The sequence below is a fragment of the Cupressus sempervirens genome, chromosome 1, assembly GCF_028749045.1.
Source record: "Cupressus sempervirens isolate cs-2001-9-10 chromosome 1, ASM2874904v1, whole genome shotgun sequence".
NCBI lineage: Eukaryota > Viridiplantae > Streptophyta > Pinopsida > Cupressales > Cupressaceae > Cupressus > Cupressus sempervirens.
In genome coordinates, this window is record NC_143118.1 from 439,464,103 (window position 1) to 439,482,237 (window position 18,135).

The 18,135-nt window shown below is 37.3% G+C and overlaps 1 protein-coding gene across 1 annotated transcript in view; it reads right to left on the bottom strand.

The window, feature by feature from the left end:
- LOC149578167 (uncharacterized) overlaps window positions 1–17,821 on the bottom strand; it is a 70,914-nt gene extending 53,093 nt beyond the window's left edge. Inside the window, exons 1-2 of the mRNA XM_089827747.1 lie at window positions 17,406–17,821; window positions 17,087–17,219 (exon numbers count right to left, since the gene is read on the bottom strand). Of these exons, the coding sequence (XP_089683873.1) occupies window positions 17,087–17,213 (127 nt within the window). The 5' untranslated portion in view covers window positions 17,214–17,219; window positions 17,406–17,821. The remainder of the gene's footprint in view (window positions 1–17,086; window positions 17,220–17,405) is intronic.
- Window positions 17,822–18,135: the final 314 nt, after the last annotated feature.

Here is an 18,135-nt window from a genome sequence, read left to right on the forward strand (position 1 = left end):
TAGTGACCATGCGTTCAAATATGACATACAAGAATCTGAGATAAAAAATGTACCAAAAGGATATCAATATGATTTGAAATCATAATGTACTATACAAGATTTGACTGACACCACTCTCTCAAGCAAACTGTGAAGATCTTCAAAATCCCCCAAGATTGCAAAGTCTATAACACCCCTGGGGACACAAACACCCTGGGGACACAAACACCCTTTCTACTTCATCTGTGCTATTTATGCTCTATACTAGGCCTAAAACCTTATCTATAATATCATATTCATTGCTCTTTACAAAACATGAAATTTCAGCTAGAACAATTTCAGGATCTACTAGCCAACTTATCCTAGTCAGTTATTCGTCTTCCCAAACCATTTTCTTCAGCCTCAAGTAATTCCAGTCTTCCTCCTGGCTCGCGGACCCTTCCTCCATACTTCAAAGCATTTACAAAATCTACATTGATATTTAGAATTTGATTTGTTAAGTGTTATGTCAAAGCATACCCTTTCTCTTGCAAGGACTGTTAAGTGTTATGTCAAATCTACTGCAGACATCTTCTTGATCTTTCCCATTCTCAGTTTAATCAAAGATTACTGACCTCCAACATCATTCTACCCTGTGGACCCTTGTTTCCCTGTCTCTGTAGCTGGAATTCAGTAAACCTTCTGGATGTGCTGCTATCCCTCAAAGTAATTCTTTTGCATAAGTAAACCTAATCCTTACTTCCAAAACCTTAATTTGTCACTTAGAACAACCAAAACTCAGTTTGATGTCTTTAGGGACATTGCTAAACAATTTTTGAAGTGGTATATTTCTGCACATGCAAAGTTTTCAACTTGGAATCTCTCATTGGAACCTCTAAGCTGATGCTATAGCCCAGAATCTCTGCAGCTAAAATCTAAACTAAAATTTGAAAATTAAAAATAAGCATTTAAACTACCTCTGGAATAAACCACGTTGCTTAAATATTACAGAAATAATCCAAAATCAAAAGACAAAAAAAATTTCAAACCAAATGCGGGTCAATGAGCTCTATTGCGAAATCTGATCATTCTTGAAATAGGAATTACACTCAAAATAATCTGAAATGTGAATGTTTAAAACACTAAAACTGAAAAAGATAAAACTTCCACCATAGCCAGCAGCATAACTCTTTTCTAGTACAATCAATAGACAGCACAGCAACAAGTCTTTAATGGGCTCCAATTTTGATGACAACAAATTCTTTCAATGTCTTAAATGTTGGTCCAGAAAATTAAACATTTTTGCAGAAAGCAGAGATGATCTATTGTAATAAGTTTAGTCATCCTTTTAGGCAAGATAGCTCACTCCTCTATTTACTATTTGGATATACTTCTTGAAACTAAATATACAACCCTCCTTCGAAAAACTTTTTACCATTTTCCCCTAAAGCAGTCTTTAACCTTCCAATTGCTTTATTTGCTTTATTGCTCTAGAGTGATCTTTACCCTTCGCATGGCTTTATTTAAATTTTTTTTAATCGCTAAAATAGACATATGTTTTATTCCCTCCCAGTTCCTATGTCTAAATCTTTGTTCCATTTAATAAATTTATTCTTTGTTCCTGAGCACCCTCTTATGTCCAGAGCCCTACAGCCGAAACATATTGGACTCTTAACAAAATTGTCCTCCTCAATTGCTTTTTCTGCAAAGGAAGATGAGTGCAAGATGTTGACAGATAGTTGGGGAAGTGAATTTGGTGCAACAGAGCCATCCATGCACTCCACAAAAGCTAGTGACAAAGAAAGAAATTTGGAACGAAAGGTACCCAGCCTATCCAAGAATACAGTAGGCCATATAAATGGGTTGGCCATATATGACGAAGAATGGGGCAAACTGGGTTGAAGACTCTGAGAAGGAGGGAGAAAGATTGTTCGAGCCTACCATCAGAGGTTGAAAGAGCTAATAGGCAAGTTGGAAAATCAACCAACAGATGGATTAAAAAAGAGATGGTCCACAAAAGGCCTGAATCCTTCCATTCAGAAGAAAATTAATGGTGCCTCCCTCCATGTACAAGGAGGCCTGTGATCGGGTAATACATATTGAAAGCGAGAACAAGACATCATGAGACAAAAAGCAAGTGATGATAACAACTCGAATGGCAACAACGAGGGAGAGTCCAAAACTATACAGGTGCTACGAAAAGACATGATGAGGATGATGAAGGAAATGAGGGATGGAAAGGAGGAGACAAAAGATGCCAACAAACTTTGGTGCACAAATTGTAAGTTGGAAGGCCATACCAAAACCAATTGTCCAAAGAAGGCATTTTGTGACATCTATCAAGTACTAGGGTACTCCATCAGGGTGTTCCTATACAATCTATAGGCAAGGAGCACTCAACTGCTCTTTACCCAGGGAGAGCAAGCAACTCCGCACACCTCCAAGAAACACAAATATAGTTGCCTCGTTGGGTGGTTACTACAACAACCAACGAGGAAGCAATAACAATAGCAACAACAATACATTGCAAAGACACATTCAGTATGATGCAAAGGGACAGCCCATGATACAGTGTCGAAGGCAACAAGTGGGGTCACTTCTCGCATGCCTGTCAAGGTGGCGAACAAGGTGGAAGCATGCTATGTAAATGGTATGGACCAGGAAACCATGAGGATGTCAATTGCCCGAGACAAAAGGAGATAAACGTAATAGACATCACACACCCTGAGGGGGAGGTGCAAGCCATCACCAAATTGCAAACAAGCCAACTCATGTACCTGGATGTCGGTACAGAGAAGGAGAGTTTGATGGAAGAGAGAGTAGATGTGGAATAGGCGATGGAAGAAGAGAGACAACTCTTACATAGTAGTATGAGTAATTTTGTATGGTCAAAATCAGAGGCAAATATCATAGAACAGATGTTGCAATCCACCGTAACAGTACAAGTGGCGAACCTATTAGAAACATTGCCACAATTGAGGGTAGCCAACAACAAAGCACAAGACAAACCTCCCCGCAATAAAGGAATGCCAGAAGGCAGGATTGAGAATGGTATGAGTGATGAATAGAAAAACCCCTCCAAGACCACCACCACTCCATCAAGGTGTTCCTATACAATCTATAGGCAAGGAGCACTCAAGCGCTCTTTACCCAAGGAGAGCAAGCAACTCCGCCTACCACACCTCCAAGAAACACAAATATAGATGCCTCGTTGGTCGGTTACTACAACAACCAATGAGGAAGCAATAACAATAGCAACAACAATACATCGCAAAGCCACATTTAGTATGATTCAAAGGGACGGCCTATGATACAATGTCGGAGGTGCAACGAGTGGGGCCACTTCTTGCTACCTGTCAGAGCGGCGGACAAGGTGGAAGCATGCTATGTAAATGGTATAGACTGGGAAACCATGACGATGCCAATTGCCCAAGACAAAAGGAGATAAACATGATAGACATCACACACCCTAAAGGGAGGTGCTTGTCATCACCAGATTGTAAACAAGACAGCTCACGTACCTGGATGTCAATACAAAGGAGTTTGAAGGAAGAGAGAATAGATGTGGAATAGGCGACGGAAAAAGAGAGACAACTCTTACATGGAAGTATGAGTACCTCTGTACAGTCAAAATCAGAGGCAAATATCATAGAACAGATGTTGCAAACCACTATAACAGTATGAGTGGCGAACCTATTAGAAGCATTGCCACAGTTGAGAGTAGCCAACAACAAAGCACAAGACAAACCTCCTTGCAATAAAGGAATGCCAGAAGGCAGGATTGAGAATGGTACAAGTGAGGAATAGAACAACCCCTCCAAGACCACCACCATTGACCCTATGTTGCAAATGGTAGGAGTTGGAATGACACCCGCGGTAGTGGAAATGGAAATCATGGGTATAAGTTAACAAACATCATTGTAGATGGGGAGTCGAGAGTGAATGTACTATCAAAAGAAACATGGAAATCATGGGTATAAGTTAACAAACATCATTGGAGATGGGGAGTCGGGAGTGAATGTACTATCGAAAGAAACATGGAAGGCCTTAGGCAAGCCAACTCTATGGTCACTGACATTCCACCTTGTAGGAGTAAATTGGCATGGAATCAAACCTATTGGAACCTTCATGGGCCAAAAAGTGGTCATTGGGATGCAACAGTTCCTTCTCGACTTTGTAGTCATCCCTCTATATAAGGGGTATGATGCCCTCCTAGGTGGAGATTGGCTCACTACAACAAATGCTAATCACAATTGGAAGAAGAATACCCTCTCAAATGAAAGCAGGAGAAAGAAATACGTGATTGATCTCCAAAATCTCACAGTAAGTCGAGAGTTGGCATTAGATTCCAAGTCAGCAGGTGAAGACTTGGACAAAGGAGGGGTGGAACCTGATGATGAAGGCATCCTGAGGTTAGGGAATTGTTTCAAGGACGAGCTAGTTCCCTCAACAGGTTGTTCCATTGGTAGATAGAAGATTATGAAATTTTCCACCTTGACTGCAACATGTTGGCAATCAAGGAAAGTGACACATTCCCTCTCAACTAATGGCAAGCACAAGGAAAGTATTGCAAGGATGGATGACACACCAACCCACATGTTTTAAAGGAATAAATCAGCAAAACTGAGGAGAAATCAAGCATTTTTACAAGCAAGAAGTCGAGGAAACCACTCAAGGCAGAGAAGGAAGTTCATGACAATAGCTAGAAGGAAGACTCACCACACTGGAAAGAAGGGAACGTTGCAGGTTGCACACCATACAGTCAAGACATTCCAAGCATTTGTACACCATACAGTCAAATTGCGAGGAGATGAAACCACTACCATCATATGCCATTTGAGACTCCAAGATGGGGACTGTACAAACAACAACCATATGGAAGGCAACTATATGAAAAGTACTAAACAGGATGTACGGATGACAACCAATGTATCGCACAGAAGACAACAAGTGCATGTTGTACATTGTACAGACGTCGGAAGTACCAAATGTAGGTTGTACAAATGGACTTGGAGAGCAAATTGTACATCGTACAGTGGGCAAGGGAAAAGTTCAAGGAAAGGAAACTACCATACAAACTCCAACAGGTTGTACGAACAACAAAACTAACACAGTACAAAGATAGAATAGGTTATACAATTGGAGTTGGGAGGATTGTCATAGGATTTATAGGTTGTATGGATGGCATAGAGGAAAGTGTACATCTTATACAAGGATCAAAAGCTCATATCAATGCCAAGAAACCATCATAAGAGCAAGGTGTTGTGGTATAGAATAGTTTCATAAATCCTTAAAAGGGCAGTTACAACATTAGCTATAAAACTATAGTCAACAAGGAAAAACTACCATTCATGAGCTGCATGCAGACACGAAGAGGATTTGAGTTTAAATATCAAACTTTTCAATGTCGCAAAAATTGTTTAAAACCTCCATTTTTGGGCTTCATTGACATTGTTTTAAAGCATCCAAAGAAATCAAGAAAATGGTGCGCGGCCATGATGTTCTGTGTTGTTTTGAAGGTGTTAATTTGGTCTTGGTGGCGAGTGCGCCTTGGGCGCTGCCCCTTGACCCCGCCTTGTACGACAATAGGAAGCACACCCAAGGAGCTACCCTTGGATCCCGTTGGGGGCACTACCTCTAGAATACTGCAAGGGGTGTTGCCCCTTGATCCTATTGGTGGCGTTGCCTGCAGACAACAACAACCCCCCCCCCCCCCCCCCCCCACTTTTAAACTACACTACACATTGAGTTTGTGTAATACAAGTCAATATCTACACTTTTGTCATTGGTCTTCCTGGTTATTACTTGATGAATCCTTGTTGTCTAGAAGATGACTTTTTCTTTTTGGGGGGGATGATGTAGGCAGCAATTATACCATGAATAGTTAATAAGTTTTTTGTTAGTTAATAAAACATTATTCCAAAGAGGTACTAGTTGTAACTTGTGTCATTAGTTGGTGACGATTGGAGACTTAACCGATTGTATCGAGTCTATGGGTATGGAATCTAGAACAAGTGAGGGTGTCGCTAATGTTGGTATCAATGGTAATGTAGACTCTAGTACAATCAACAAAAGTAATAGTATGCCATTTGAATGTGTCGTGTGTTCGCTATGGTATTGTTCTTCATATTGTTCCTCTGTTAATAATATAACTTGTTGCATGACATTTGTACATGCCTACAATGACAATGCCAATTCCATGTTTGGCACAGAACAGCCTTGTCCTCACCATTCAAGAAAATTCCCAAAATTGTTGCTAGCCTTAGCATATCTTATCATATAGATATAACTTCTTTAAGCTTACTTTCTGCATATCTGAGATAGTTGCAGAATGTTTGCTAGTTGAACAAATAACAGCTACTGACTAGGAAAAACCAAGCAGTGCACGTATTTTGTATTGTGAACTATTTCTATCCATAGTTCTTCCTATAAACCTAGAGGCGGTATTTTTTGGAAGAGATAAGATTAAAAGTAAATTGAAATATTGATAAAATAACTTCTTTTTTGGAAGAGATAAGATTAAAAGTAAATTGAAATATTGATAAAATAACTTCTTGTCCTTGTCACTCATTTTCCTTCCAAGGGTTGAGCAGTGCTAAGGAAAAACCTACCATGCCCACAGAGTTACAACATTGGGTTGGATCATTCTGTGAGTCACTAATTGCTATTGAATAACAAACTTCTTCAATCAATAACCGTTTTGAACCTGCTCATTTATGGTCTCTACCGGTTTCATCCTACTCCTAATGACATATCTGAAATCAAATGGGAGAAACCAGAAAAGGGCTGGATTAAAATTAAGTTTGATGATGCTTCTAAAGAAAACCCTGGTTTGTTAGGGCAGGGTGTGCAGCACAACAAACTTCAAAGTATGTTGCGATAAATCGATCCACCACTGCTGGATTGACTGGAGGAAAATATGATCAGGCATGGGTAATAGAAGGTATGGCCTTAGGATTATACATGCGTAGTTGGAACAACACATCAGTGATATAGAGGGCAGCATTTTAGCTTTGGCATTGAGAAAACTTGAAGATTGTACTAACAATGATGCAGAGGCATGAGCAGCCCTTCTGACCATCAAGTTCACACAGAAAATCAATGTGGAGCAGCTCCATTTAAAAGGTGACTCACAAGTATTTGTCAATGCCATTGCAAGTGGCAAGATGCATGCACGGAAGAAAGAAAAAATTACAAGTATTATTCACCAAAAGATTGACAATTTCAAAGATTTCAAGATTACGCATGATGCGAGAAGGGAATAGTGTGGCCGATACTCCATCTAATTGGGCTTTATCACTTCAAAATTTTGCAACATTTTTGAAGACTTCATAAATTTTGCATATGTTGGAGTAAGTGGTGTGTTTAATGTATGTCGAGTTCAAATTTTAAAATCCCGCTTTCAGCATGTGAGGAGGATGATACTCCCTTTGTGAAATATAATGATGATGGTTGGCAGTAACTTTATTGAGGCGTTGTCATTAATGCCAGATCCAAGGAGGATTATTTGGTGGATTTTAGAGAGGCGAGATGGACGGACGTAGTGCAATCATACAATGAGGGGAGACTTGGGAATGATGTGATGTGACTAGGGTATATGTGGAAGGCGGTGTGGAGAACACCTAAAACCATTTCCTTAAAAGCATTTGTTTGATTTCCATCGTCTGGTTTTTGAAGTTGGAAAGCGGTGAGGGTGATCAATCATGGAGGCAAACTTTTCTTTGATTTTTCAGAATAAAAATTGTGTTTCCAGGAGTATATTACAGAGAAGCAGTTAAGAGAGGTTTTCAAAATTAACAAAATATTCATCTGGCAAGCTATTGATCATATTCTTGGGGAGGAACTTATGCATACTAGCCATAGGTATCACATGAATAATGACATTTCTTCTACATTCATGAGGTCGGCTTTAGAATTTGGTTTAAAGGAAGAAGTGCTCTGGGTGATGAAAGAATGAATTCGGCCTGAATCATGGCAATGGTGGAGCCCGTCATTGGTTTGCGAGCTCATCGGGGTGACTGGAGAGACATTGGTGAACAGCAACCTCTCATGTATCTGTTTTTGGTTTGAAGTGCCACCAGTGGCAAGGAAGAAGGGCACGAGGAGTCACATATTGGTTGGGAATCCTTGAAGGATTCTTGCATGCTCGTGAGCTGGAGCAGGAGGTGAAGAGACACAAGAAGAAGAGAAAGATAAAAGCAAGAAGGTGGTCTTTGGCCGCACAAATTACTGGTTCAATGGGCCAATGGGGAAGTCGAAAAAGGTCAATATTGGGTAGTTTTTGTGCCGTCCTTTCCTTTCCGCTTGCCCATTTCTGGGAAGTTTTGATCTTGTTACCATGGAGATTATCTTTTGAGCAAATTGTATACTGTACTGTTCTTTTATAGGGGTGTCATGACTGTTTCCTTCTCAGCTAGGTTTAGTATAGTAATGAAGTGTATTCTCAGAGTTCATAAATTTATGCAGGGAGGTGTCTTGTTTATGGGACTGTGAAGTTGCATTTGCATATATGTGATGGCACGGACATCAGGGCTAGGCCCTTATCTTTTTGTATTAAATTTTAGTCATCATTAATATAAATATAGATAGATTTACTGATCAAAAAAAATTACCATTTTCAAATATGTTCTTGTTATAACTCTACCCCCATTGGATAAGTTAGTACACAGGCCAAAAGGAATCTCATATATCCGTATGTCCCATGAGTAAATTGCATGCATCAATTGATTTATAGAAATACTGAAACAGATATCAAACTTTGTCCTTCACAATAATGGGTATTTGTTACTATAAATAAATTTAATATACAGGTCGCAAATTGCTTTTGGATATAACTCCAGGTTCAAAGAACAGGATAATGGACAGAGACTTTTAGAAGACAATCATCAGAACTGATTGCCAAACCATCCATTCAAGTATTCTTCTCCAGTTATGCTATACTAGGCCTCTGACATTAAGGCTCTAATTAGACTATCTTAATCTATTTATAAACTCAAATCTTTTGATAGTGATTCAAAGATTTGTATGAAAAAATGTGCATGCCACCATAAAATGTATTCCACCGAGTTAGAATCTGCCCAATTGTCATCTCATAAGTCCTATTTGTTTCTCAGGTGTTCTGGTTCCTGTTTACATGTTCTATTTGTGGAATGCTATCATATACAAGGGACCATGTTTGTTGACTTCTATAAAACTCTAACAGCTCTTCAATTTCAGTTTCCATCATTATTGTGTCTGTCGACTCTATCCAGTTTACAAGATTGAACTTGTAAAACCCCTTCTGTGAGCTGCAGGTATGTGTTTAGAAATGTCTTTGTAGACAGCAAGAAACAAATCCATAATAAATATTCACCAAAGTGAGGAAAATGACAATGTAAAATATAACTATATGTGTACAAGGGTTCCCAAACAATATCAACAAAATCATAATAAATATATCACTTCTCGATAAGATGATGTTTGTTCCAACAGCGATGCTATTGCTTGTCCTCATTCCATGACTCAAGAACTCAACACCTTAATAAAGGATGTCATGTTGTGTTGGAATACAAACACCACTAAGAGGGGGGCTGAATTAGTGGTTTAAAATACTTTTCAAAACTTGAAACAATTACAAGTTATAAAAATTTAACACATGAGCAAGATAGTTAATGAATAACGAAGTGACACAATATTTTAATGTGGAAAACCCCTTAGGGTAAAAAACCACTTTGAATCTGAAACTTTATTGGCCTCTTGGGCAAATCTTTTAGAGCTACAACTATGAGAAGCACCAACACCTTGTTTTAGAAACACCAATTTCAAATAACACCAATCCCTTACACCTGAAGCACCAACTTCCAAAATGAACAAATGAGATATAAAATCAGAGAATCATCTTTGTTACAACACAAATCATGAATCACTAGTTTCAACTTCTTGTTGAAAACATAATGCAGGATATACTTCTATTCTCCTCAAAACATCCAATATCCAAATATATTTTCTTTTTCCATTAAAAGATCTGATCAAAAACTGATATGAATGAATGAAGAAGCAATATATAACCCTTCTACCTCTGATAAACTTCTACAATGAAAATCAAATCACAAATATGAATATAGAAACATAAAGCATTACCCTCTTCCTTGCTGTTAAAAATCTGCCTGCAAACTGTTCGGTCTACAAGGAATTCCACACAAATCTTGAAACTTCTGTCAAAACCACCTGTTTGATTTTTTAGAGGAATGTATCCTCTACTTATAAATCAAGAAAGTCAAAATTTTGGAGGCAAGTACATACCCCAAACTTCCAGTAGACCAAAACCGCTCAAAACTGCTAGAACTGTCATAACAATTTGGTAATTGTTTCTGATAAACAGATTTTTTCTCTTTCCATACATGTGTTATGCAAAAACTAATCAAAGACCCATTTTAGCTAACTCAAAGACCTTTCCAAAAAGGTATGATAGTTGGGGTAAATCTGGTAAAAAACATTGTCAACTTTCTCATAGACCAAAACTGTTTTTTATAACCGTTTTCTAAACCATGTGAACATTAAGCGTTAACTGTATAACACTTAAGTGTTTGTCTTGAATATGTTTTGAACAATATTGAAGGACATCAAATAAGATAATTAAATGATGTTAACCATACCATATGCTCATTATAATTTCATTATTGACATCAATGACAACAATCAAAGACCAAATACCAAGGGTTCAACATGTTGCACATCTACAGCCTAAACACTATTAACTATTAAATATGTCAATGTAGTTTATAATATGTAATATATCTCAACTTATACTTCAAGGTTTGATATTCTAATATTGCTATCAGAATTCAACTTTGTAGTTTTAACTCGTTGACCCATGTTTCATGAGTAGTGGTTCACATGAACTCATCTCTCATGAGAATGAATAGAACTCTTAGCACTAATTGCATCTAGGTGGTTCTCACAGAGGTGAAGTGTCGAGACTTCATGAGAGGTAACCATCCCAGTGCTAATCCAGCTCGAATGTGCTTAACTATGGAGTTTCCTCCATGCGGAAACCCACTCTGCTTGCAACACCATTTGCAAAACCTTCAACAAGTGTTGTGCCTTATGAACCATTCAATAGAAAGCTCCTTAAGCTCATCAATTGATAACTAGCACTTGCACCTTTAGAGGGTGCTAGTGTCACACTGATAGAGTTATATATATTAAATGATGTCACTATATTGCTGATGTAGAAAGTTTGCTCATAACATTTTGTGTGCAAAGTAGAATATTTGGCAGGATAATTTCATCTTTACTATTTTTTCTTCCTTGATACCCATGGAATATACCCTTTTAGGCTTTTTCTTCACTAAGGCTCATCCTTTCATTTCAGAAGTTGTCTTCTCTACAAGTTTTACCATTATCTCTATACCCTATTTCGTCCACAACAAACCTAACAAGATCTTAGTCAAAATGGCTTGTGCTTTTATTGTCCTCCTCCAAAAGAATGGGTGCAGCAGTAACATTTTCATTGTCATTAGTGAAGCACAAATCGTTGTAGTAGTTTTCATCATGATATGAGAGATGAAGTGTGGGAATATCTACACTATCATTAATTGTAAAACTGGGACACTCAGTGTATATGGATGTTGGTGCTAGTCACCATGGAGGCCGCATAAATCTTAGAATGGCTTACCCACAATCCATCTTCTACCATTTTTTCTTACTATTCTTCAAAAGTCATTTCATATTTTTGAGAAAAGAAAGGCTCAAAGTGTGAACAATGCTTTGCAATGTAGTCCACCACCATACCACAAAACTCTTGGTCTCAGTCACCTTCAAGCTGATTTGCTAGGGCTCTAATGAAACAGTTTCCATCTAGTAGCATTTGCACCATTCTCATCTGCAATCCATTCCTATTAGCCTCAACTTCTACTTGGCTCTCCTCGTTTTCTTCTTCATCCAGCAGGGCACTTAATTGCGATTGCTCATCTTCTTTCCTTGGTGGGCATTTCAGGCTGAAGATATCCCATGATTTTATAATTTGCATTTTCATATAAAGGTCAATAAATTCTGATTAAGCCTTCTACTCTCTCATGGAATGCCTAAAGATCTCATTTGTGTATCTATTTCACGGTTCTGGGAAAAGGCTTCTCTAATATATAATTTAGATAAATAATGAGATGTATAATTTACAGAGAGATTAAGCCAATAATGCACTTAGGTGCAATAAATTTTGAATTGTCAAAGTTCTCTACTTGATTTGTCATCTATTTGTAGACCTTCATTGTGATAGAAAGAAGAGAAATATCCAATGAGTAAAATTTATTTCATTGGCAATAGGCTGGGGTGAATATCACAAATTATGGGCGTGGTTTCATTTTATTCAAGCCCATGTATAAACGTAACCCTAGAAAATATGCAGATTAATTGTAGAATTCATTCAAATGTGACCCTACATAATATGAATAAGATAAATTGAAGCTACTGAACAGGTAGACAATTAAAATTACCTCTTGAAGCATAGGAGACAAATAGTTGTAACTGGAAGTGATGGGAGAAAAGCGGAGCCTAGGCTAATACATCTCTAGAAAGTTGTGAGAAGCAGGCGATAATATGTCTACTATATATATAAATCGATTATACGTCTTTGGCATGTTGTGAGGAGCATGTAATAAGATCTCTGCTATATAGGTAACAAGTTTACTTGAGACGCTGCTTAATACGGTTTCCAAGTTCACACATGTTCGGTTAGATTGGGGCATTGCCACATGAATTACCCTTGTGGCAAGCTTTTACCATACACCAATGCTATCAAATGACGATTTGATCACATGTGTAGATTTGATTTGCTGATCTATTGTTCATTAATATTTTATTCTTCTCATCCTAATATCTTTATACAACTTTGTTGAAAGTCGGGCATTTTATCAAATATGCAGCATATAGTAATTGAAAGAAATAAGATAACAGAAATAATAATATCCCACATACATTTACATGCATAGTTTTTAGAACTAATTTTTCGACTTTATTAATAAATGAATAACCATTAAATTTACAGATTCCTTTATATTTGAAAAGAAATTAAAAACCATACCTAAGAAAATTATATTTGATAAATTATAAAACATATTTTAGTACATATAAATTATCAAATACGACTTTGGATGCATTCATAAAGTTTTGTGAATTTCATCATGTCAACCATACCATATGACTTCAAATACATTGTTTTAGCAAAAACTATTACTTAAATTGCATTAGAATTGTGGTTCCCTCTGTAAATAGCCCACTACACTCTATAGTATTGCATCTCAATCTTCAACGGCTACCTGAATATTCAGTTGAAGATCACCCTACTGCTCACACTCAAAAGAAAAATCGATGCCACAGCATTACCACAAAATGCAGTTTCAGTGATGACAGTGCATTTTCACCTTTGAAGAAACTAATTGTGTACACTACCACACCTTCACTTTTGATTACAACTTTACTGCTCTTTTACACCCTATGAAATTACTTTATCTCGGTGCAGATAAAACCTGTAACCACATTTTGAAGAAGCATTCATTGATTATTTTCCTGAATCTTTTCAGCTCTCTTTTTTGTGTGAAAAAGAAAGCACACACGTATTTACACTCACTTCTTAAAAGTGGAACAGTCGATTATTTACATTTCAAACAAAGTTTAAATCTTATTTATTATTCGTTATTGTCTCATTAATTCTGTATGCTAACGGGTGCCAATGTAAGGGTGAGTTTTCTTAAATTAGATGCTTAATGTGGTGCGAGTGAGTTTGTACATGGAACTATATATGCTCTTTTTATAATTTTATGTTGTAAAATTTAATTTTGGAAGATTTGACTGTGTGTATCTATCGATCTATATATATATATATAAGAAACTTTATTTATGTTATTATAATGGTGAACATGTATTTTTAAAATTTATTTGTTTGTCTTTATTTATTTTGATTAATTTATTTTTAGGATAACAATTCATTATAAGTGATATATTTAAATACAAATGTTTATAATTGATTTGATTCTTATTTAATCTTGTTTGTCAACGTCTTGCATTGTCTTCAAAATAATATATGCTCTTATCATTCTTCTTTACTAGCCTGGAAAACTCAACAACACACCAAATTTGGCAAGCATTATGACTGGCTTTGCCGTAAACTGAGAAGCCAATGAAAAATACAGAAATTAGCAAATTGGCTCAACCTAATGTGTGCTAAGCGTAAAACAAAAGGGTCAAAAACCATCTCAGGGAATTAACACACTTATGTTAAAAAAAATTATCATGTAAACTTCTAAAAATAGTGGTTCGTTGTCGATATGCAGCCTATACAACCCTTGCACCTATCCTCAAATGAGCAAGGAATGATATATTTTTCTCTAAACGTGCAAACCACAAACAAGACTTCACAATGTTATGTGTTACTAAATCTGCACTCTCTACTCTCGGACTTTGAGAGAATCCTGCAAAATCATCTTATGCATACCTTGTGAGGAATTCAAAGCCACTATAGTGCCTTGCATGGGAGTCTTCTCAAAGAAAACTCCATGGTCTTTGTGAACACTTCTCAACATAATGTTCAGCATTTGTATTGACCCTTATAAAATTTGCCCTTTCACTCAACTATCTACAGACACTGTGCAAAATCATTTTCCCTTAGAGCATCTTTGGAGTCTTTCGAAGACTACAACAAGCTCCCAATGAAATTTAGGAGACCTTTCATTCGCTCATGTTGGACACTTTATTTCAGCCCCATTGCAACTCAACAACTCGCTAAAACTTAATAATTATTCCACTGACCTTACAAGCACTCAATCCTCTGCCTTTTATTTTAAAATTTATTTGTTTGACGGGGACAGTGACTTCTGAAAACAGAGGATAGCTTTTCAATTTCTCGGTGGCCATTATAATGCATCTCCACACAGTCCACGCAAACAGAATCCCCTTCTCTAACAAGAAGCTCCGTGGCTCTGACTAGACAGCATGGCAACCATGAATCACCTTTGACATCTTCCGGCAAGGTCTCCTTCTTGCCAGAGTTAGACAATGCCGCAGAGTTGCCGGAAACTCCTTTGTCCCTCCTTGGGCGCACGTATCCCCGTATCCAATTTGGAAACGTATCTGATACTATCTAGATACACATCGACTATTGTACCCATGTCTTCCTAAAAAACTTTGATATTCCAACCATGCCAAATACTATGGGATTTGATTTTTTTAAAGATTTGACGTAAATCTTCTTCCCAAATTTAATTTTTAAAAAACTTTATTAAAGCAATTTGAAAAAAATCAGTATAAACAATACATTCACCAAATGAGAAAGACAATTAAAATGTTTTTTGTGTTTCAAAAACCTGTGTTTGGGGTTATCTTCTAATGCAACTCTATTATGTTTACATATTATAAAGTGTTAAATTAACTTATAAATATTGATGTAGCATTTGTGTCAATAATGCTTTTGAAGTAATGAAAATCTCCTATAATGACTTGGAAAACTAATGTTAAATAAATGTGTGTGTGTGTTATTTATTAATGTCGTGTCCAGCCATATCCATATTAGGGGTCTTAAAAAATGGCCGTATCCGTACCCAATACCGTATCTGTATTTGTATCCGTATCCATATCCGTATCCATGCAACTTTGCAATGCCGGATTATCCGAACAAACCGGTGGATGCCTCATGCAAAACAAGCCCATCAACTTAAATTAGGCACCTATCAATTGATGAGCTAAAGGGGCTTTCTAATGAATGGTCCATAAGGCACAACTCTTGCTGGAAGTTTTGCCCATGGGATTGTCAGCAGAGTGGGTTTAACCATGGAGGAAACTTCGTAGTTAAATGCACTCGAGGAGTAGTATTGGGATGGATAACCTCTTGGGAAATCTTGACACTTCACCTCTGTGAGCATCACCTAAATACAATGAGTGTCATTTTTTCCATTCATTCTCATGAGAGATGGGTTCATGTGAACCACTACTTATGACACATGAGTCAATGACTTTGACTCAAAAAACCACATAGTTGAATCCTAATAGGAATATCACAATTTAACTTGTTTTGGAAAATATCTCCGACTTGTGATATTTCAAGTCCCTATAAAGCATTGAAATGACATATCACTTTGCATAAATGTGTAGTATTATGCCAAGACCAATGGACAATCACCTGTGTGATGCCTCACAATGCACCTTCACAAACCCTAATTATGATTTCATGATATTTTCAACAGGCCACTACACTCATTGGCCTAGAGGCCAACAATTTGCTTCAACTCAACACTTCATTTATGCAGTCCCTTGTCAGAAGCAATATGTTTGTCCAGAGCCATTGATCTGAGGTCAACGATTGACCTTGGAGAATATTGATGACTATTTCAACATGTTTATCCTTATAAATCCTTTCAGAAAATAATTTAAATCAAGGGTGTGGCCAGTAGACTGATTGACAGTCACTGAGTGCCTGTCAGTCAGAGGTCAAAAGTTTGAATCCTGCACCCCCAAGGGATCTACCTCACTCGAGCTGGAGCTTGATTTTACTGAGAAGAAGCAGGCTTATGATGGCTGTTAAACAGAATAGGCAAAAGCAGACCTGATATTGGATAAAGTAATGAAGGTGCTAGTTAGCAGAGTCGAACCTGATCTAGATGGAGACTATTTAGGATTGTACCCAATTTAACAAAAAGAATAATAATATAAATCAGCCATCTCATAATTCCATTGTAATTGAACTAGACTCTGTTAGGAATCAAGCCCTGCTGCCAGGATATCCATTGATACCGACTTGCAACAATGTTACTAATAATTTCCAGTTTCATGGGTGGACCAAACATACACCTTCCATCTATCTGGCACAGAAGGTTTAAGATCAAAGCAAGACTGCAGGGATTTTCTTTGCTAGAGTTTAAGAACAGGTAATCAACAATCATAGGATCTTGATGACTTTAGCTTCGGCTCCTTCTTTGGTCCAAAATATCCCATAAAGAAGAAAGGGAAAAAGTCTCCAAATCAGACACCGAATTAAGATATATTAACAGATTGCATGCACTTGTAAAAGAAACGACGACAAAATGCACAGAAAAATATAATATAAACCCTAGCAAGCAAATCCCAACGGCAAAAAGGATGCTTAAACAATAAAACAAACCTCGTCGAAGTAGATCACAGCCAAAGCTAATCCAACTGAAGCCCGCATATTGCCTACGCCGCTTCACCCTCGCACTCCTCTTGCACTTGGGCACTCTAATTTGCTGCAATGTGTAGCTCCGCATCATTGGTTTCTGCAATAAAATTTCAATTGGGCGTCCAATTGATAAGATAATATTTAGCCCAAACTCCAATTATGCTATTTATAGCGTTCTAATTACAATGTAGGTTAAATTCATGGATATTGACAATAAGAAAACAAATATGGCGGTGCAAATCAAAGAAAAAGAAAGCATACAACCATGCTCTAAAATACTTGCCTGATAACGAACATCCAAGTTTAGCGAACTATTCACACCGCTGTGGTTGCCTCTGTCAAGCCTCGCAGAATGTGCAGAGAGAAGAGAAGAAAAGATAGTCTGAGAAAAAAGTCTTAGATGAAAGAGGCAGATTGGCGACAATTTTTTTCCCGGACCTGCCTAAAGACGAAACTCTCTCGTACCATGAGTGTCTGACGTGGCATTATGGTTCCTAACTCCAACCGTCCTATGTGGTTGCTTCCGTGGCGCCATTAAAAGGGCCATGCATATCACTGCACGGTGGAAACTATTTTTGGCTCAAGCCCTGCGATCAAGTCATCAAATATCCCCCCTTCGGTAGCCATGAAGGTAATTTTCTAACGGTTTCATGATGGGGAGCATTCAAAAAATTATGCTCTATTTAAGTACAAATATTTATCGTATTGTCAGCTACATACTCACATATTTATATTTTTGGGAAGATTAGATGTGTAATACTGTCTAATAGCATTTGTACCCTTAATGGTGCAAGAGTTTATGCTGAGAGTCATGTACTTTTGAGTATTTGTTTGAGTCTGTTTTATGTTTGATTCAGTGGTGTCATTTTGATTTATTGTCACACTCAAAATGCAAACGCTTTGTTAAAGAGCTATCTAAATTTATCTTTGACTTATTTTATGTATCTATCTATATACTATCCATCACCTAAAATATCTTTAAATCATTCTATCTCTTCATCTCCCTACTCTCC